Source organism: Daucus carota, chromosome 8 (assembly GCF_001625215.2).
Source record: "Daucus carota subsp. sativus chromosome 8, DH1 v3.0, whole genome shotgun sequence".
Taxonomy (NCBI): Eukaryota; Viridiplantae; Streptophyta; class Magnoliopsida; order Apiales; family Apiaceae; genus Daucus; species Daucus carota.
Genome location: NC_030388.2, coordinates 19,047,968 through 19,069,608, shown reverse-complemented (window position 1 = coordinate 19,069,608; position 21,641 = coordinate 19,047,968). Strand labels below are relative to the sequence as shown.

The 21,641-nt window shown below is 33.8% G+C and overlaps 3 protein-coding genes across 3 annotated transcripts; 1 reads left to right on the top strand and 2 right to left on the bottom strand.

The window, feature by feature from the left end:
* Positions 1 to 7,425: 7,425 nt before the first annotated feature.
* LOC108198282 (uncharacterized) lies at positions 7,426 to 7,992 on the top strand. The gene has a single exon (XM_017366043.1). It carries the CDS (start codon positions 7,426 to 7,428, stop codon positions 7,990 to 7,992), a length of 567 nt encoding a protein of 188 aa, XP_017221532.1.
* A 1,628-nt stretch (positions 7,993 to 9,620) lies between these two features.
* LOC108198281 (uncharacterized) lies at positions 9,621 to 12,804 on the bottom strand. Its single transcript, XM_017366042.2, has 5 exons — positions 12,457 to 12,804; positions 12,261 to 12,378; positions 10,539 to 10,631; positions 10,085 to 10,285; positions 9,621 to 10,004 (listed from the first exon to the last, which is right to left on the bottom strand). The coding sequence occupies exons 1-5, from the start codon at positions 12,756 to 12,758 to the stop codon at positions 9,798 to 9,800; spliced, it is 921 nt and encodes a 306-aa protein (XP_017221531.2). The 5' UTR covers positions 12,759 to 12,804; the 3' UTR covers positions 9,621 to 9,797.
* Positions 12,805 to 17,217: 4,413 nt separating this feature from the next.
* Positions 17,218 to 21,358, bottom strand: LOC108198907 (uncharacterized). Its single transcript, XM_017366677.2, has 5 exons — positions 20,906 to 21,358; positions 20,698 to 20,812; positions 18,401 to 18,493; positions 18,041 to 18,241; positions 17,218 to 17,657 (listed from the first exon to the last, which is right to left on the bottom strand). The coding sequence occupies exons 1-5, from the start codon at positions 21,205 to 21,207 to the stop codon at positions 17,460 to 17,462; spliced, it is 909 nt and encodes a 302-aa protein (XP_017222166.2). The 5' UTR covers positions 21,208 to 21,358; the 3' UTR covers positions 17,218 to 17,459.
* Between the last annotated feature and the right edge of the window lie 283 nt (positions 21,359 to 21,641).

Sequence of the window (21,641 nt, the reverse complement as noted above, 5' to 3'; positions counted from 1 at the left end):
TACTTCAGCTGACTGTACATGCCACGGTGGATTTATTTAAGCCAAGTCACGACGTTGAGTCAGCTTTCCGTCAAATTTTTAACAGAGTGTAACGGCCAGTGACCTAAATGAAAATTTTTAAGAGTATAATGATGTGACTGACAGCGTTTTGAGTTGGATGACCCAATTGCAAGTTTCCGATCAGTTGAGTGACCAAAACGCCATTTAACCCCCTGAGAGACTTGTGTCACATAGAATACTTGAGCCTCTCGATCATTCAAACCTTAATTTCTGTATTGAATGTATCAGGATAAAACAGACAAACATAAGGAAATTTAGTGCCAATAGCGGTACTAATGTGTTACTATTGATATATAATGATATATGGTGTCCATTTTCCGCAACTTCTTGGAATGGTTAGCAATGTTTTATAACTTTCATACACGACTATTCTCATTTTGGATACTTTTATTTGACTCATGAAAAGTCAAAAACTAGACGTGTTTAAGTCATCAAAGCTAAAGTTGAGAAACAGCTTGGTAAGATGATAAAGCTGTCAAATCTGGCTGTGGAGGTGAATATTATGATCGGTATGACAGATCTAGTGAACGTCACAAACCTTCTGTAATTGTCCTAGAAAAATGCGAAATTGTTCGATAATACATAATGTTTGGGCAACCACACATCAATGATGTTGTTGAAAGACTATATATGTCCAAGAAGAAAAAACACATAAATCAAGAAGAGGAAGTGTCACTTTAGAGATCCATTCGAAAGAGGAGTAGTTCAATTTTTTGATGATTATATTGTATTTCTTCAAGAGCATGAGTTTGCCACATGGGAAGTAAAAACTGTATTAGAGTCAATTTTATACAAGTCAAACAAAGTGCAAATAGTTATAAGCGTATTGAAGGTATGAATGATGTCATGAAATTCATGAAGGACAAGACATTTGAGATCTTGTCAAGTTGCCGGAATGTGTAAAATCAATTAGTTATAAATGGCTATTTAAAATTAAAAGTGATTATAAGGACATCATTGAGAAATATAAAGTGTGTCTAGTCTTAAAGAGATACTCTCAAATAGAAGACACTAACTATAAAGAAACTTTTACTAGTATCATTGAAAGATTCTTTTAGGACAAAAATATGACTTGTAGCTAATTTTGATTAAGAACTACAACAAATGGATGTTAAAATATCTTTTCTTAAGGGGTAATATTGTTAAAACTATATACTTGACACAACGAGAAAACTTTGACATTTGTGATCCAAAGTCCATAATTTGTAAAGTGAAATGATCCATCTATGGTACAAAGCAAGCTGCTTCTATGTGGAATGACAAATTTCATCGAACCATTTTTTATACAGTTTTGAGATATCGTTGAAAAATTTCATATATGACAATTTTAGTGGGAGTAAATTTTATTTATGGTGCTATACGTCAATTACATACTCTTGGCATGTAGTGATATACGCTTATTGCAAGAAACTAAGAGATTATTGAAAAATCATTTTGAGATGAAAGATCATGTCGAGGCTTTTTTGTATTAGGAATTAAGATATATCGAGATTGCATGAAAGACGGTGCACTATATCAAGAAGGTACTTGCGAGGTACCTCATGAAGGATTGTGCACTAATAAATCCTCTTCTTACTAAAAGTAAAAATTTAGTCTCAAACAGAGTCCCCCAAGAATAATCTTGAAGGAAATGATATGTAGAATATTCCCTATACTTCAGCTATCAGGAGTCTTATGTACGCTCAAGCTTGTACTAGACTAGATTCGGCATTGATTGTGGATATGCAAAGCAGATATTTGAGTAAACTCGTAATTGATCATTGGGTTCCGATCAAACATGTTAAGAGATACTTGCAAGGAACAGAAGATCACATGCTTGTTTATCGGAAATTAGAAAATTTGAGGATCATTGGTTAATTGAATTTTATTTTGTTGGTTCCGTAAATATTTTGTTAGCTCGTTGAGCTATATCTAGATGGGTGTTAAGCAAACACTTATAACTCATTCTACCATTGAAGAAGAGTTGTTAGCTTGCTATGAGGCAACAAATCATGCAATATGGTTGTAAATGTCAAAAGATTGCGGCTTCTCGATGAAATTGAAAGACCGGTAAAAGTTTATTATCATAATCAAGCAACGACCGAATTTTTGAATAATAATGGGAGTTCCACAACTTCTAAACATATAGATATTAAATACCTAATTGTTACAGGGAGAGTGGAAAATCATAAAGTGTCAATTGAGCATAGAGGAACAAACTTTATGCTAGTGGAATCATTTACTAAACCTCGACAACTAATGTCTTTCATGGGCATATTGCTCAAATGTATGTAATATTTTTGGAGGATATTCAGTTCTGGTGGGAGTTTGTTTTACTTTTATTATCTCGTACTTAGTTCATATATATGTTGACGCTATTGTAATACACATTATGTATTTTGAGTTTTCCGCAAAAAAAATTTAATATTTTGTTCTCCTTGTTTGCTCTTTGTGAGTAATCTTTCAATTATTAACACAAGACTGAAAGAATAAAGATTGATCTCACTAAGATATTAAGGATCAATTGAAAATAGGCATGATTGAGATCACATTGTGTGTAGTTTCTAGTTACACGTTCACATTTGATGTATCTGATTAAATATATTAATATGGTGATTATCGAGGATCGAGTTATGATAATGTGATATAGGTCAATTTATTTTCATATTTTTATATAAGACGAATAAGATTGACTAAGAAATATGTATTTAAGAATAAACGATTATACGTCCTTTTGGTTGTTGAATGTAATTGTTGTTTGGAATAACTTTTGACCCAGATGAGAGATTCTAAGACTATATTTAATAATCTAATAATATATGGGCATACATATTATATAAAATTATATTTATTCTATTTATTTTGATAATTAAGTGGTCTAAGATATATAACTTAGAAATCATAATATTTGATGTGAGTTTTATAATCTGTAAAAGACCTTTTTAGACACATGCCTTCCTTAATTCACCAGTACGTATCTCAGATATATTTGGTTCATACTCGCTCCGTCCACCAGGATGCTTACGTGCACAGTTTGCACGCATTTCAAGACTACATTTTTTTAATTTAGTTTTTTTGAATAAAAGTTTAAATGTCAAACTTTTTTTTTCAGAATTTATTTTATTAAAAAAATCATTATGAAACTATATTTTATAAGAGTCTCAAAATGCGTGTCGAAAAGTAGCGTAAAGAATCTGGTGGTACAGAGGATATATTGTATTTATCTTCTCATTGTCTCATCAACTTTATTTCATTCCCTTTTATTATGATATTTTAGATATTTGGCGTGTTATTTTGCTTAAGACATAATCCACTTAGTTATGATAATTCTTGCATTCTTCTAAATTATATTATTTGACTCATTGGATTTTATTTTTTTTTGTGCGGGGTCTTGAGAGGAGTGCTTCTTAGTAATTCATTACATATTTTAATAAATCTAGGTCTTAACTTAGTTGAATTAGACTTTTTAGTAGTTTTATTCGGAGATGTCAAAATTTTCATCTGTTCATTTAGATTTTCTAGTTATCGGTTTTGCTTTGATTTAAAATTAATCAGATTAATTTTGATATTTAGTCACTATATAGTAGATCCAAAGGCTATTTACAACGATACCTGTCATGGAGATTAACCATATCCATATGAGGAGCTTTACCACTAGGATCGATGGCGGGGAATGAGTACGTAACCCTTATAGAAATTGAACCTGTGTCTTCATCAAAAAACGACAACGTACTGTATAAATGACTAGAATTTGTTTTTCAATTAGGAGTGCCGAGTGGTGTACATAAATTTTTCGGTATTTCTGTAAGCCTTTCAAGCCTTGCACCTCGGTTGAGTAATGTCTGAAGTCATGATATCGAGGTCATGACTTTCAACAGAGTAACACCCCCAAAACTGAAAGATTAGCCCAAGTCGTTCTTGGATATGCATGTTCATTGTAAATTAAAACCCCTTAATTGGATGCATGTTCATTGGAAATTGAAACCATGATTCCTCAGTTCAATAAGAATTTTGTCATATTGTTGTCGAATGGGTAGAGCTAGTTTCGTAATATATGTAACGATAAGAAGGTGATAAATTAGATATCAAACACAAAGTTCCTAGAAAACAACACAAAGAGACCAAAGGGTGTAACATGACAATAACAGTTGCAGGCCACCCTTTGTTTCTGTATGACCCATAATTGAGGGCAACCGTGCTTATCTAAAAGTTAGGAAAACTAAAATCACATAGTAATAACTTGTAGATATTTATACAATATAAGCTCTTCAACTTGCTAATCGGGGTTTATGTCTCTATCTTTGATCCTCAAACGCTGCTTTCTATGCGGATATTTAAAATATTTCGTTATGGCTGTAAGTTTGTAAAGATTTAGTGTTTGTCCCCACTTTCTTGAGATATTTCTTCATTATTCCCCCATTCTTGAACTATCTTAAATAATGCTAGAGACCGTTTCTTGTTAAAAGATAGTTTTCAACAATCTGGTATTTTATTTATATACTAGACTTGGCTGTTCATTTAAATGAAATGAGACGAGGGAAGAACGGAACAAAAAATTATATAGAAGTTTATGATTGAGTTTAAATTGCTTGTAAAAAATCGTAAAGAAACATGATATAGAAATAGAATGAGCATTAATTCTTTCAAAAATATTGTGTGTTATAATTCTAACCAAAATAGTAGTAATGGAATGATTGAAGAAATGAAAATTGTAGACATTTTATCTAACCAACACTAGATTGGAGTATTAAATTCATTCCATTCTCTCTTCATTTCATTCCATCAAAGTGAACACAACCTTAAATTAAAAGCGGTTGTGTTCACTTGGATTGAATGAAATGAGAGGAGAATGTAATGAAAAATTATATAAAAGTTTTAAGGAGGATGAAGAAAGTATGTGATAATATTGACAAAATATGAACGCATTTAAATTTCTTGTGATAAAGATTGTAAGGAAACATGATGTAGAAATGGGATAAGCATTCCTTCCAAAACATGTGGGTACGTTAAAATTATAGTTAAAATAATAGGAATGGAATGACTGAAGAATGAAAATTACATACATTTTCTTTGATCAACACCATTTTAGAGGACAATTTTCATTCCATGCCCTCCATTCCATTTACTCCAAGTAAACACAACTTAAGGATAAATTTCGATTCTTCTGTGGTCCTTAAAATGCAGATGACAAACACAAGAATCCAAACCCTAAGGGACCTGGTAATAATTCACATATTTATACACTTTTCAAGTTGATTGTTATTAAAATCTATGATGTCTTCGATCGTGATATTAAAAAATCCAATGACAGCGATAAACTACATGCACTTCATGCGAAGTTCGATTATATATTTTCAGCTAAGGCGGCAATGTGTATAGGTAATATACATATAATTGGAATCCACTATAGTCTAACATATATATAGGTAATGAGTAAGTTTTTAACAGAGAGATATGGTAACTGAGTTAGAGGTATTTTAACTAGGGTTTTTTTTTTGATATATACCCAAATCTAAATTTTTTTCCGCAAAAATACTATCATTTCCTAAAACAAAATGCAAAAAAATTATATTTCAAAATATATTTGTAAAAATATGATGGTTGCATTTGCAACTATATCTTCAACTACTAACAATCATATATGCGACCACAAATTACAATCAGTTAAAAATTACATTTAATTGCATTATAAGTTGCAAGTGGTTGCACAAAAAAATAAGTATCCTACAGGGCTAATACTAATACAATAAAAACAACCATAAAAGCAATATCAGCCAGCATTGCAACCCAAAACAACCGAAAAAGCAACTAAAACAAAAAACTAAAAATCAACCAACTAAAACAAAAAACAAAACAACTCAAGGTAACCAGCACCAACCAAGACTTGCTGTCCATCTCTCTCTTTCTTTCTCGATTTCCCTTCTCTGCCTTCTCTGCTTAAGCAACTACAAAATATAAAACAAACACTGCAACCAACAATAAATCTCATCAATTTTTAATATTCCCAAAATCTGAAATTTTAATCAACAACTCATCTCATCAATTGAAAGTCTGAGAGAGGGAGTGGGGGCGACAAGAGAGAACACGAAACAAAGAGAAAGAAGGAGAAGAGAGCTAAGAGAGAGATAGGGAGGGAAAAGAGGGAGACACAGAGTAAGAGGGAGAGAGAGACGAGGAGTGAGAGGGAGAGGAGAAAACCTAAATCTGCAAATAAATTGTTATTTTTTGAAAATGAAAATAAATATGCAATATATGGGAGAAAATTGTGTTATTGCAATTTAAATATTAAAAAGATGTATATTTGATAATAACCCTTTTAATTAATATTTTTTATGTGAATACAGGGTCATTTCAATAAAAATCTTTTCTTGTCAAAATGGTTTAGTTCTAATTAGTATCCAGAAATTCTAGCCAAAACTTAACACATAGCATTTTGCCACATATTTTGTACGCACATCTGTGTATTAAGTATGATAATAATAATTTATAATTCGATTTTTCTATGGTGTGCAATGGGCAACAGCTAAACACAAAATTTTATAAATTTGACTTATTTTTATTTGCTCATGCTTAATGATGATGGACGCCCGTCATGTACAAGACCACGACAATGAAATTGAACCAAATACATAAATTGAATTAGCATGTGATTGACAAACACTACACAAACTCTTTATAATTTTACTACACCTCCGTATGTTCGACAAAAATAACAAACTTTACTCGATTATCTAAATCTTTATACAAGTACAATATTGCACGGTTGAAGGTGTTTTTTATAATTTTTATTTATAATATAATTTATCATTATCCAATTAAAATTAAGCTTAAATACAATAAAAATCATTAAATTCCAAAAAGAAGATGGTCATTGCATTAAATTTTATATAAGAGTTTTAGATAATCATCACAATAAATACTAAAATACATTAAAAGAAGCCGCTTGACATCTTTTATATATGTGTGTGTATGAAAATTTCTCCTTTTACTCGCTTATTTCACTTCTTCCATCATCTACGAGTTAGTTTTGTTATTCTTATATAAGTATATGTTGTTAATTCTAAGGTTTGAAGAACGAAGTTCATTTTCATTTAAGAAGAAAAAAGTCTAATATAATAACCACAATTGATTTTAATGATTTTAATACCCCACGCTTTTGATTATACTTATAATTATACTATGCATGGGCAGACCGAATCCTGAACTATCAGATCTTGCAATACCAAAAAATGATATATAGATAAATGCTAAATTAATATTTGCCAAGGAGCATACGCAAACGAATGCCCTATATATACAACTCCATTCCTCGCCTCCAATGCACACAACCGCTTTGTCTCCGTCTCAAAAATACCACCTTATACAATAGTAATATTATTACAAAAGATGGAGCTAGAACGAAGCTCAAGTGAAGTGGGGAAGAAACTCTGGAAAATACTAAAAATAGCATTCTACATGTTAATGGAAGCACTATCAAAGAGCAAGTCACTAGTTGATCTTCAAAAAACCAAACTTGCGGGGAAAGCCTTTGGTAACCTCATCCTCTACCACTACTACTCGGTCTTTACTTGTCGATCCATCAACGACGTTTCATTTATTTCCCCTCAAGACCACGAGTTTAGTTGTAGCAACACTCCTTTCTACGCCTCTTATTTCGCCAAGCGCAAATCTCATCACCAGCAAAAGAGCTGTGATGACATTAACATTGCTCGAAAAGTTTTTGAATTGTTCAAAGATCATGAAAAGCCCGAGGGTTCTCCTTTCATTGCATTGCCAGGATTCGGACAAAGTCCGGTGGTCAGGCAGCTGAGGATCTCTGATTCGCCGTTTCCTTTGAAAGTAGAAAAAGATCCGCAAGGAGACAAGGCAGCCGAAGATTTTATAAGAAAATTTTATAAAGAGTTGAAGCAGCAAAAACGGTCACTATCTCCGTATAGTATCTGGGCAAGATAATATCATAATATATTGGCGAGCTGTTTATGATAGTCTTTAGGATTCTGTTTCGGACGTCATGTAAGATCTTGAATGGTAAAAGGGTTTTATCAAGTATGTTTATAACGTATATATGTTTCGAATATGTAATTAGCACCTTAATCTGTTTTCAAGGAGAATACTGCATGTCTTCATGATTTTGATTTTATTTTGATTAGTTTTGTTTTTCTATTTGGCACTCAGTGATAATTCTAAGTGAATAAAGACGAGAAGGTCACCGGGAGAAGTTAATATGTTATGTGCAATGAGCTTAACTCAAAATATTTTTAAGCCAAAGCCAATCGCTTATGCTTGTTATTTGTTTTAACTATGAGGCTTAACAACAAAACTTTCCACCTTGAAAATCACACGTTAATTAATATTATAGTACTTTCACAGAGTTCATCAGCTGCTTCAATAAAATATTGCATAGAAAAACCCCTCGGAATAAATATTTTGACCAAAGGGAAAAGAGTAAAATTTCATCCAAATCAAAATATTTCCCATTTTGACATCTGGTTTGTAAATTCTTCAATTGGCGCATGTCTATATTATTTGACAGCTTCAGACATATGTTAATGTAGGTAGTAACTTATATATATGAATCCACCACATTATCATATGAGGAGTTGGGTTCAAAATTTTTGGAGTCTTTATAGATCATATTCAAAATCGTTGGATGATAATCTTATTGGACGACTCATATTAAAAGTTGATGTACATTTGTAGTTTTTTCTAACTGATTTGTATACATAAACTCTAGATGCGTAACTTCACGTTAACGCACAAATTAATTATTATCCTTTAGTTTTTCTCCTAACAATATCTTGAATAGAGAAAGTGCAGAACAAGAATCAGGTGCATAACAAATTGTCAAATTCAATTCATTGCTATGCAATGACGATGAGTTCAGTTCAAATTATACACACATGGAGAGAGAGTCTTATTCTACCACAAATTGTCTTGTTTTAAAAACAAAAACTCAACTATAATATTACTAATTTCTAAAAAGAATATCACTAATTTCTCCACCTCCTCGTGCACCTGTGCCACCACCTTCATCTCTAACTCAGCCACCACCAACTCTACCTTCATGCGCCATCTCAATCCCAACTTCTGCCATACCTCCACAATCCCAACCCCACCACTACATTACTGCCACCTCCGCCATCTCAACCCCCACCACTGCAATCTCAGCCCCCAACTGTGCCGCCCCACCTCTTCCTTGCCCCTCCCCTCCATGCCCACCTCCTCCACTATCTTTAACACCACCATCACTACGAGAAGCGATAACAAGAAAAGGTATGGAGGTTTTCGTTAATTTATGAAGGTTTTCATCAATTTTTGCAAGAGAAATCGCTATTGTACTTGTTTTTAGTTTTTATTTTAGAGTTAGTTTGTGTTTGATCCCTAGTCTATATGTGTGTGACAATTCCATTTTGTATATTTTGGATTTGATTATTTGATTCCATTTTGTATGTGTTGAGTTAATTTGATTAATATTTGACTATTGTGGATTGCTATTGAAAATTGTATTTTAGTTTTTTAAATCCAAGTCATTTGTGCAATGCTAACAATAGATCTTGAGAATATATACATGATATCCTTACTTCATGAAATAAATTACCCCTCAAGATGCTGGGCACAATAAAATGGCACCGAGTATAATTACAAGAATAATATAGTATCTGTTTGATCTTAATTTGTTGTTTGCCCATTTTAGCACAGCTCATACCGCCATAACCTCTGGGATGTAAATATGACTAAAATGTTGCTTTCATAAAACTTTAAGCCCATGGCCACTTCACTTTCTTCCAAGAATACCAACGCTCACATCCATTCGGTGGAGTACTGTTCTGTAAATCCCCGGTCCCAGGAAATGCCATGCAGCATCCACGTCCTTCGGCATTCTTCAAGGATTCTTCAATATACAATGGCTTCTTATACTTTGGATGTTCGTAAAATTGAACATTATTCAACAGCAGCTTGAAGGACTGAAATATTTTTCGATATCATCGACATATGTGAAAGCAATTGAAGGCAGGTACCAGATAAATGCATCAAAGCTACTTACTTGCCAGTATGTATAAATTGCAGCCTTCTGAGGCATGAGCCAGAAGAATAGTGCATAATCAACTTTGGATGAGGATTTGACTTTTTGGGCAGTCAAGCTAGCAGTAAAATAATTACCCAGCACAGGGTGCTTGACTGAAACCGTTACTGACAAATTATTCCCGGGTGATCTTGTTTTCATTTTCCAGTCCCCAAGCATGTCCTAAAATGATATTCAAGCTTTTATTTTCTATACTAGACGGTGGAAATAAGAATGAATTAAGTTGTGATAATTATGATAAACATGGTAAGAAAAAAGTGAAACATTTGCATGTGTGATATATATTCTCTAGAAGTTGGTGCTATCTGTCTGGAAAGGAAACTTATAAGGAATATTTCAATTAGGTCATATGATCTTATTGCACTAACAGTCAATATACGTGTGTTGATGTAATGAATATATATTCAGTGATTACCATGAAGGGGCTGACATGGAGGGATTTCGCAGCTAAATCAGAATATGGATTGAATACAAACCGAACTTGTTCTCCCCATGGTGTGTTTGATACCTGAAAAATCATCAATGACCGGACAAGTAAGTAATTTACTGTTATGGTTCCTAATGCCAAATATATATATAGGGTCCGTCCGGCCGAACAAATATTTAGGCCTTCTTTACTCTTCGAATGAAATTGGGAATGAATCTAGGTAGTGAAGAAACCATCATTGCAGTCGTAACTAACACTGAATTTAGGTCATTGTTAAATTTGATTGTGACATTTCCAGCACAACGCCTTAAAGCAATCCCCATTCCCCGAAATCAGTCTGTATTTTTAAATATATCACTTATATAATTAAAAACTATTAGTTTGTTATATATAATTCATAAGATTATAATATAATCAATTATTCTAGTCAAATTGTAAACAAAATAATTTACTTAAACAAAACAAAAAGGCAAATGAAATAATTTCCGAGTTAGCATTTCATTCCCTCTTCTATTTGAATTTTTATTCATGAGAAATGATGAACAGTAACTGAGATAGAGGTTGAAGAGAGAGAATTTGCATGTCACATAAAATCATTATAACAAATTTTCTGATCTCTCTGAGCTTTCTCAGTAGACTCTTATCGGGTCGTTAAATCAATATATAGAAAGTATGATCATAGATAGAATTTAAAGAGAGTACTCTTAGGTGGAGTTTGGATTAAGTTTGTGAATGAGAATGGGGATGAGATTATAGGAATGGAGGTTAATGAAAATGCGAATGGAATGGAATCCAAGAGGTGAAATTGGTATGATTTAAAGAGATACTTACTTCGGTACTCGGAGACGAAGACTCGGGACGCATTTTAATACTTCTGTAAAATATATTTCTCTTACTTATTTTTAAGACTTTTTGTTTAGGATAAAATTTGATATTTAAATTTTTATACAAAAAAAAATAAAAATTTTAAAAATAAATTATAAAACTATATTTATACTTTTTTAGGTACATTAAAATTCGAGTAGTGAAAAAAAAGTATAAAAATGAGTGGGACTGAGGGAGCAATGTTTATATTATATTTAGAAGGGACTTTGGAGATACTGTCATGTGTTGTGATCTATGCGGATGTTGGGATCCGAGTCAGAATGAGAATCTGAGATGGAAATGAAAGGTATGAAAATGAGGAGTATGAGAATGGGTACCCAAGATGAGTGTAAAGAATGATTTACTCTACAAGTGAGATTGAAGTTCCCATTTCATGTCACAAAATTGCTAATCCTAACACCAATATATTGGTTTGAGTTTCTAATTCCCGTTAACCGGACTTATTAATTAACCAAACACCTCCTATATAGATTGGTTTTATGAGCCTGCATTTAAGAAAATATTGAACAGTGCAATTTCTAGAATTCTCGACATATTTTTAGTTATTTATCAACTGAAACACCAATACATGATTTTAATTTATCCTTCTTAGTATCAACTAAATATATGTAATTACTTCTGTCAGCAGAATTTGGTTGAATCAAATGAATGTAATATTATATACAGAGAGAAACAAAACCCTTGCGGCCATATCTCATTATCTAAAATTGTACAAAGAACTCCCAGCCTAACCATCTACCTAAAACATATTTTGGCTGCTTCTATAATTTGGTATCACGGTAGTTGCGGATAAAAGATTCTACCTCAGCAATTAATATTTCATACCTCAGCAATGCAATACTTCAAAATATCCGAGGAGGATTCCTTATGAGGCTCATAACAATAATATAAGGTCACTGGACTTCGTTGGTATCCTACACTTGGTGGTATTGTCAGGAGCAAACTACATCAAAAGCATGCATGCCATTAGCAGAGTACGTTTAATTAAATGGAATTCAATATATGTTAGGAAAGCACGTACACTGGTCCTTTGGTTCCAGCAATAGATCGAGCTTCTTTAGCTGATAAATGGTTCGGTGGTATGTAGGATGAGCGGTCTAGGTCGATCAGAGCGTACCGGACTGACATTTTGAAAGAGTGGCTCAGAGGGTGCCTACGTTCATGACAAACAGTGCCTTCATACAGAGAAATCGAATCGTCGGCCCGAGTCCGAAAGAAGCCAAATAATAGGCTTATGGTGCAGCGGATCAGAAGGACAACGGAGAGAATGAAAGAAGTTAGGAAGGTGTAAAAGACGCTGCATAGTACAAAGAACGGAAGCATTTTGTGGTATTGGTGATAGGTTTTTAACAAAGTTTCTTTCCATATATATAGGAGATAGGTATATAAACATACTGTCAGGTTACAGGGTTGAGGATTTATAAAGTATTGCTCGACTCGTTTTAAGTCGATATAAAGTTCGTATGAACACGGTGTTATGACCAGTTCTGTGAAAAAACGATCAGGACAAAACAACATTAGGTATACCGTTTCCTATGTGTAACATATACACAGTTCTCTTTTAAAACCAACATCTGTTCTCTTTTAAAGCCAACATCTTAAACAACTACATGTTAATATATTCTTGTCAACTTGGACGGTTGGGTCTCCTTTGTATATTGACGCTTGAGGTATTACCGAATTGGATGTATAAAATATTGCGTTCTTTACTATATTTTAGTTTTTTAATATAAAGGCTCATGATCAAATAGAAACCACTGTCAAAATAAAAACTAGAAACCAATATAAGTTAGTGATATTCTCAGTACAATTTAGTAATATTCTCTTTAAGATTTAGTGATCTGTGTTGCAGGAATTAGTGAAAACTTGCAGAAACTATCCAGAATCTCCAAATATGTTCCAGATCCCGCTCAGAATCTCCAGATCTGTTCACGTTTTCGATTCAGATGATGGTGATGGTGGTGGAGAAGGTGGTGGTGAAGGAAAAGATGGAGGAAGGACGATTGCAGCGGAAGTCTGGGCGGCTTGAAGTAGGGGGTTGAAGCGTTGCCGGAATAGTGGCGGCTCCGCCGCGTTTTAAAGTTAAGCCGAAGTGGAGAAAGCTGTATGAACGGGGCTGAAAGAGGTTGAAGCAGCGACCAAGATGGGGCTGGTGAAGGTGGAGGTGGAGATTGTGTTGTTAGAGAAATAATGGAGGTGGAGATGGCGGTGGTGGTTATGAAGGGGTCGGGCGGCATAGAGGTGGTGGTGGTTATGGAGGAGGCAACGACGGAGGTGGTGGCAGTGGCGAATGTGGAGGTGGGGTTGGTAAAGATGGAGGTGGAGATGGGGTTGTTTAAGAATTTAGTGGTATTTGCTTTAGGATTTAGTGATATTCCCAATTTGATTTTTAGTTTTCAGAATAAGAAGGTTTCTATTGGAGTAAGACTCAATATATATATATACATTGTTAGGAGAGTATTACAGTACCAATAAATATTTTTTACTTTAATCATAAATAATATCTTTGATTATCCAAATTTATATATAATTTATCATTTATAAATTGATTTAATTAAACATAATTATCAACTAGTCATTAACATCTTCCAACTTTAATAATAATTGTTATTTTTCTATTTATGGATTATATCGTACAAATAATGCACTACGCTTTATAAAAAGAATTGTTCTGAAAGATATAAGGTTTATGTTGCAGGAACATAACATGCAAGTTTCACAAATATTTTAGAAATATAAAAATTAAAATTATAAAGATTAGATTATATTTCTTCGTTTTTGTATTTCAATACTTTAATATTTTGTAAAGTACTGCATAAACACTTAAGTACACACACACACACACACACATATAGGCTCATGATCAAATAGAAACTACTCTTAAAATAAAAACTAGAAACCAATACAAGTTAGTAATATTCTCAGTACAATTTAGTGACATTCTCTTTAGGATTTAATGATCTGTGTTGCAGGAATTAGTGAAAACTTGTAGAAACTCCCAAGAATCTCCAGATATGTTCCAGGAACTGCTCTGAATCTCCAGATCTGTTCACGTTTTCGATTCAGATGGTGGTGACGGTGGTGGAGATGGTGAAGGTGGAGATGGTGGTGGTGGAAGGGTGATTGTAGCGAAGGTCTGGGCGGCTTGAAGTAGAGGGTTGGAGCGTTGCCGGAATAGTGGCGGCTCCGCCGCGTTTTGAAGTTGAGCCGAAACGTGGAGAAAGAAATGTGAACGGGGCTGAAGGAGGTTGAAGCAACGACCAAGATGGGGCTGGTGAAGATGGAGATGGAGATTGAGTTGTTAGAGAAATAATGGAGGGGGAGATGGATGTGGTGGTTATGAAGGGGTCGGGCGGCATAGAGGTGGTGGTGGTTATGGAGGAGGCGACGATGGAGGTGGTGGAAGTGGCAGATGTGGAGGTGGGGTTGGTGAAGATGGAGGTGGAGATGGGGTTGTTTAAGAATTTAGTGGTATTTAGGGTTAAAAATGGGGTGGGGAAAATGGGGAACTCGCCTCGAATGGGGCAAATCCGCCCCGCTAATATAGAGAATGGGTTAGTGACGGGGAATAATTTTCTGCCCCGCCAAAATATGGGGTAAGTATGGTATTTGTTGAATCCCCGCGGGGATTCCCCGCCCCGCCCCACATATATTTAATATAAATAAATAATTATATTTAATATAATATATTTATTATATTTAATACTATTATTTAATAATACACAAAACTATAATTTTACAATGTATAACATGTCTCTTTGATTTCTATTATATTTAGTTTTTTGCTTTTAATATACATGTTTCGTATATTTTTATTAAATTCTGAAGAAAAAATTACTGAATTTTAAAGTAATTATTTAAAGTGTAATATTATAGCAGCGGGGCGGGACGGGGCGGGGCGAAATTATATTAAATCCCTGGTGGGGCGGGGATGGGGATTAAAAATAAATCCCCGCAGGGAATGAGGCGGGGACGGGGCAGGAAATATATATATGGGGCGGGGCTGGGAAATGAAGTCCCCGCCCCGAACCCGCCTCATTTTTAACCCTACTGGTATTTGCTTCAAGATTTAGTGATATTCCAGTTTGGTTTTTAGTTTCTAAAATAAAGAAGTTTTTATTGGAGTTAGACTTTATATCTGTGTGTCTATATGTATATATATCGTAAACTTCATAGAATCATAAACACACACAATTTTAATATATTCATTACATCTTTCAAACCTTAGACTTTGGAAATTTTCAAATATAAATCGGCTGTTATAACGCACTAGTCGCGGTACATAAATCAATCTAAGTATATGATCAAAACTTTTTCAATGCTTTGCGCAAGAAATTTGCCGCTCAAACTTAAATTAACTTAAATTTGATTGAAATACCAAGCAAGAAGTTTCTCTCAAAACCCTAATGAGAGTCGGCCGCCATTCATAATTATCATCCATCTTTCACCGCCTCCTTCTTCCATCAAAACCACATCCATCCCATCCATCCTCTCATCCCGTTTCCTCCATTTCTATATTTTTAATTTCTATTATAATAGTTTTCAATAAAATTGAGATCTAAATCCTTTTGGGTGTGATCTTGTTACCGTACCCATTTTTTTGGGTTGTTGATGATTGTCCCCAATTTTTGGGTGTATGTCTTATTGCGTTTTTGATTCGTTGTCATGTTGCGTGAAGAATGATTTTTACGGTGTATTGGGAGATCTGGGCAACCCGCTTCAAATCTGGAATTGTGGTACTTATCACGAGAGCTCACCTCGCATAACAAAGGATTGTTCAATATATGGGGCATCTGTACCCCCAACCTCAGTTGGTGCGGATGGATATGAACAATGTTCTATCACCGGTTTTTTATGTGCGCAGGTCAATTGTGATTCCACTATTTTCAGTGATGTTGATGTCGACTAGATTGCTCGAGAAACTTTTGTAATCATTTTTATTATCAAGAATATTTATATTCTATCTGTTAAGCAATCTGAAAACAAAGCGGCTATTTGTTTAACTCGATTTTTATTTCACAATCAGATTGTAGTTGTCAGTTTGGGGGTTTGTCCCGACTGTGTTCTTATGTTTTATGTTCAATAAAATCTTATTGTTCGTCAAAAAAAAAAAACTTAAATTTGATTGAGGAAAGGTCATATATGATGACGTCATCATTTAATTTTTTGGAGGCCCTATTTTTGCAAGTAACTTTTATAAAATTTGACCATTATTAAGTTGACTGCTAAAATTTAAAATCGGTCAAAAATTTACACAGTCATATTTAATCTTTACCGGTTATTATACGAGTTTGACATTAAATTTGACTGCTAGCAATCAAATCTAGATGTCATGAATTTTAGTCGGTCAAATTTATCCTTTTTTTTAATGATGGTACTTTTCTTGTCTCGATTTGTACAATATTTTATTAATGATTAATGAATTTTTTTGGTTGCACACAATAAACATTAATTTGATGAGTTTGGTGTATTTTAATTGGTGAAATTAGTTTAAATGGAAGGGGCATCCAAATTTATGATTAGAAAACCAATGAAAATGCACCAAATTTATAGAAGTTTATGCTGATTGATTGTATGCGAGCATTTCCACTGATCTTGAACCCCAAACAATATTTCTCCGAAATTCTAACAATACTGTCCAATATCTCAGATTTTTCCCGAGGTAATAAATCAATTGCTAGGATCATATGATTAGGATATATACAAACATGTATTTTCTCGAATGAACGAGATTAAATCAAGACAAGTCGTGACATCGAACGTTACATGTGCTACTAGTGCCTAAAACAAAACAAATATGAAATACCTTTTTATCCTTATCCAAATATCATCTACATAGATTCTGTCAAAAAAAAAAAAAAATCGTCTACATAGACTATTGTCTTGTTTCACAGAGTACAAACTTTTATTGTCCTAGACAGTTGGAAAACTCTTTCTGTATTCACAAGAAATTAAAGACTCATCCTTTTATTAGTGTAAAGAAAACATGTAAAAACAGTAATGAAATTATTTTTCCACACGTTTTCAGTTCCATGGCCACTTTGCTTGCTTAAAAGAACACCAGCGCTCATGTCCATCAATTTGAGGATTATTATTTGAATTCCCAGAAAAAGCCATGCAGCATCCACGACCTCTGGCAGCCTTCAAATTTTCTTCGGTAAATTCTGGGTTTTTATATTTTGGATGTTCGAAAAATTGAACAGTTGACAGCAGCTGAAAAGACTGAGATATAACTTCTCACGTGAGACTCTTGTTCGCTCAAAAATTATCATGCAATGTCATAACTCCCAAAATACACAATAAATTTATACTGCCTTCATCCCCGCATGTTGTTTACGTTATTTTTTGACACGTATTTTGAGACTTCTATGAAATATAATTTCATAATATCATTTGTTTTTCCTGAATAAAAATTTGACGTTTAAACTTTTATTCACAGAATTAAAAAATTAAAAAAAAATTATGAAATTATATTTTATAGAAACCTCAAAATACTTGCAAACCGTGAACGTTAGCAATGTGCTCGTAGAGAGGTATATAAGATATATAAGGGTTTGATAAACTGAAAACAGAGAAATGTAGGTAAAAATATAGGAACGACTTACTTGCAAATACGTTTGAATTGCACCCTTATGCGGCATAAGCCAGAAGAAGAATTCATAATCAACATTAGATGTGGTTAAGAGTTTTTTAGCAGTCAAGGATGTTGTAAAGTAATTACCCAAAACGGGGTGTTTAACTGAAATTGTGAGTGACAAACTATTCCCCGGGGCCCTTGTTTTCAAATGCCAGTCCCCGAGCATGTCCTGTAATATTTTAAGCTTTTATTGTTAGATAATTAAGCATGTTCTACATATTTTTTTTCACTTGGGATGACAAAAGCTAAAACAAACTGCTGACAGTGTAGTGATCATTTGGCAGTGTGATAACATTGTGGATTTAAAATATATTTATGTATCACTTACCATGAAGGGGCTGACGTGAAGTGATTTGGAAATATGATCAGAATGAGGGTTGAAAACAAATCGTAACTGTTCGCCCCATGGGCTGTTTGTTGCCTGAAACAAAATTTGAGCACCATATTACTTAGAACATATATAACATATACATGTGTGCACGCGCACTTGGTTCGCGGTGGTGGAGGAACTGGATGGGAAAAAAGAGGGATTCTAGCCAATTGAAAGATATCTTTTTTAAAGGAAAATGTTTGGTGCACATAATTGTGTACCAAATTTTGTACATAATGACATGTAGGAGGTTTTAATTGGAATGGGCCCCCTGTATTTAAATCAACCACTCCAATTAAAACACTCCACCTCAATTGCCACATCATTATGTACAAATTTTATGTACACAATTATGTGCACCTAACACTACCCTTTTTTAAAATTCGGAGAGAGAAGAGAGTGAGAGAGCGTAATTAAAGTGAAGTGTTGATGGATCTTAATCTTGCAACACCGATCAACTCCACGTTGATGTGATATTGTTTGTTTTCGCGATCCATTGCTATTTTGCGTGCTCCATTCTACATCCTCTCCCTCAACCTCCGTTAAATATCGACGTTTAAATTAATTAAATAGGGGTAATATGAGAATAACATATTTTAAGGGGTTTTTTCCTATTTAACAATATATGTCCTAAATGTGTACTAATCCTAATGTTTTCTTAATTTTGGTTCTCTATTATAGAAATGATGCGGGAGCAGTGTGTCGTGAAAAGTCTGTATAATTTGGTGATCGGAGACCTGTCCGGATACTATTGTTACAGTTTCGCAGAGGTACAACCTAAATTATCTGGTCACTCAAATTTTGATTAGGCAAGATAGTTGGTCTCACCTGACGTGGATTACTACTCTGTAGTTTAAGTTTGGCATACTGATCCTATTTTGCTTCTCCACTAGGCTTGCGTATGCATATATATAGCTTGAAGTTACATTACAAATGTAAAAGTCGAAAGAAGAGTTCGGTAGAGAGACTAAACTGTTGACTGAACTGCAAGATCACTTCTTCTTGATTGAAAGAAGTTTGAGTCGCTCAGATAAAGATGGATTTTATGACGCCGTTGGAAGTGTCATCAACTTACTGTCTAATTAACTCACGATCAGTGGGTTTATATTTTAAGTATTTTAATACCTTAATTCCCCTCAATTTTTTAACAGGGTTAACTTGACGGAAAAAATGCAAAATGCAGCACACAAAATAATAATAAGTTGCGAAATACAATTTTCAAAAATTTGTATGTTAAACTGATTTTAGCCTTAAGTGTAAGGCTACGAGCAATTAACTGTTTATTAGATTATGTTTTTTTTTAATTTTATAGAGAGTAATTTACATTTTGTCCCTCATGAGTTTAACCGTCTTTTTAGTTTGGTATCGAATAAAATTTCTTGTCAATACGCACCATAATGTTTAAAAAGCGTTTCGATATGCACCCCTTTGAGTACTATATTCCGTCAAGTTGATTGTTAAAATTAACGGCTGCAGGGGTAAAATAGTAATTTTGTAGATTCCCTTCTACTGATTCTTTTCATACAGAGTTACTGTTTTATCCCTGCAGCTGTTAATTTTACAGTCAACTTGACGGAATAAGGTCATAGAGGTGCATATATATCGAAGTGTTTTTAAACATTCGGATGCGTATCGACAATAAATTTTATTTGAGATCAAAATCATAAAGGACTTATGGATGCAAAGTGCCAATTACTATTTTAGATCTATTTTGTTTTGTTAAAGTTTATACAGTTATTTTTAAATTGATGATCAGTAATCATGATAAGTAAGCATAGTGCACTATTCTAACTAAGAGCAAATTCAACAGATTACCTATCTCATCACTTATTAATAATATAAAATAAAGAATACTAGTGAGTCGTAGTGATCTAGGTAATCTACTTTGAGTGTCAAACTCCAATAGCAAACCCTATATTTATTCCTCTATTATTATTTTAATAAAAAATTTGAGAGAGATAAAGAAGAAAAGGAGGGAATAGGTAATGGTTGGAGGTTACCTAAAAATAGATAATGACGAGAAGATTTTGAGGATGTGCTAGTGACTTAGGTAATCAGGAGAATAGTGTTGAAGTACCTCTTTTTTGATACATTGCCTAAATATGAGTTTAGGAGCTCATTTACCTAACTTACTGGACTTGCTCTAAAGAAATTAAAAAAGAAGCAGAGACCTATGAATTATGTTTACTTCTTTGAAATACTTTGCTAGCTACTCTACTGCATGCACATGCAAAATCTAGTTCCAAAATACATACCTCAGCGATGCAATTTTTCAATATATTAGCCGAAGATTCATTACGATCATAGCAATAATACAATGTCACTGGACTTCGTTGATATCCAACGCTCGGAGGGACTGTCAATAGAAGCCTGAACCGCATGCAAGAAATCTCATTAGCCGAATTCGACTCCAAGCGGTAACAAATTAAAAAGTATCATGCATAAACATAAATTTATACTTACACTGGTCCGTTCGTTTCCGCAATAGACCGAGCTTCTTTAGCAGATAAGTGGTTGGGTGGTATGGAGGATGAGCGGTCTAGGTCAATAAGAGCGTAGCGAACCGAAGATTGGAAAGAATGGCCAACAGGCCGGCGACGTTGATGAATGAGAGTGCCTGTGTAGAGAGAAACGGTGTCGTCGACACGAGAGGAAAACAAGCCACAGAACTGGCTTAGGGTATATCGGACCAGAAGAACGAGAGAAAGAATAGATGATTTGAGTAAGATGCAAAGTAAGTAGCAAAATACGAAAAATGGAAGCATGATGCCGTTGATGTCTTAAGCTTGTATGTTTCCTGGTGGGAAGTATTACATTTCAGAACATGGGGATATGTGATTTTATAACGTTGAGAAATTTTGTCATGATAAGGAACATAATAACTCTGTAAAACATATTTTGCCGCGTAGTGAATACAGGCCGCATAATAAATCTGTTAGGTTGATATAAGTTTCAAGTATCGTATATCATATCATACGTTTGATTTAGTGGTCGAAATCAAACTACCTTAAAGATGTTCGTTGTGCAGGGACGGTCGCCAAACATGAGGGGACTAGACATAAATATTAGAGTAGTCCCATCATATCTTATTTATGTGTGGTTAGCAGCGTTGTTTTTTTTATTAAACTATTTTATAACCATAGTATCTATTCGATACCTGAATTTTTGATATAGGTAAGAGTCGAACCAAGATCCTGGA

Coding starts and splice junctions, on each gene's coding strand:
- LOC108198282 (XM_017366043.1), top strand. CDS start 7,426: ATGGAGCTAGAACGAAGCTCAAGTGAAGTGGGGAAGAAACTCTGGAAA.
- LOC108198281 (XM_017366042.2), bottom strand. CDS start 12,758: ATGCTTCCGTTCTTTGTACTATGCAGCGTCTTTTACACCTTCCTAACT. Junction 12,379..12,456: donor GCTGGAACCAAAGGACCAGT/GTACGTGCTTTC, acceptor CTTTTGATGTAG/TTTGCTCCTGACAATACCAC. Junction 10,286..10,538: donor TCCATGTCAGCCCCTTCATG/GTAATCACTGAA, acceptor ATATCATTTTAG/GACATGCTTGGGGACTGGAA.
- LOC108198907 (XM_017366677.2), bottom strand. CDS start 21,207: ATGCTTCCATTTTTCGTATTTTGCTACTTACTTTGCATCTTACTCAAA. Junction 18,494..20,697: donor TGAAAAATTGCATCGCTGAG/GTATGTATTTTG, acceptor ATTTTGTTTCAG/GCAACAAACAGCCCATGGGG. Junction 18,242..18,400: donor TTCACGTCAGCCCCTTCATG/GTAAGTGATACA, acceptor AAAATATTACAG/GACATGCTCGGGGACTGGCA.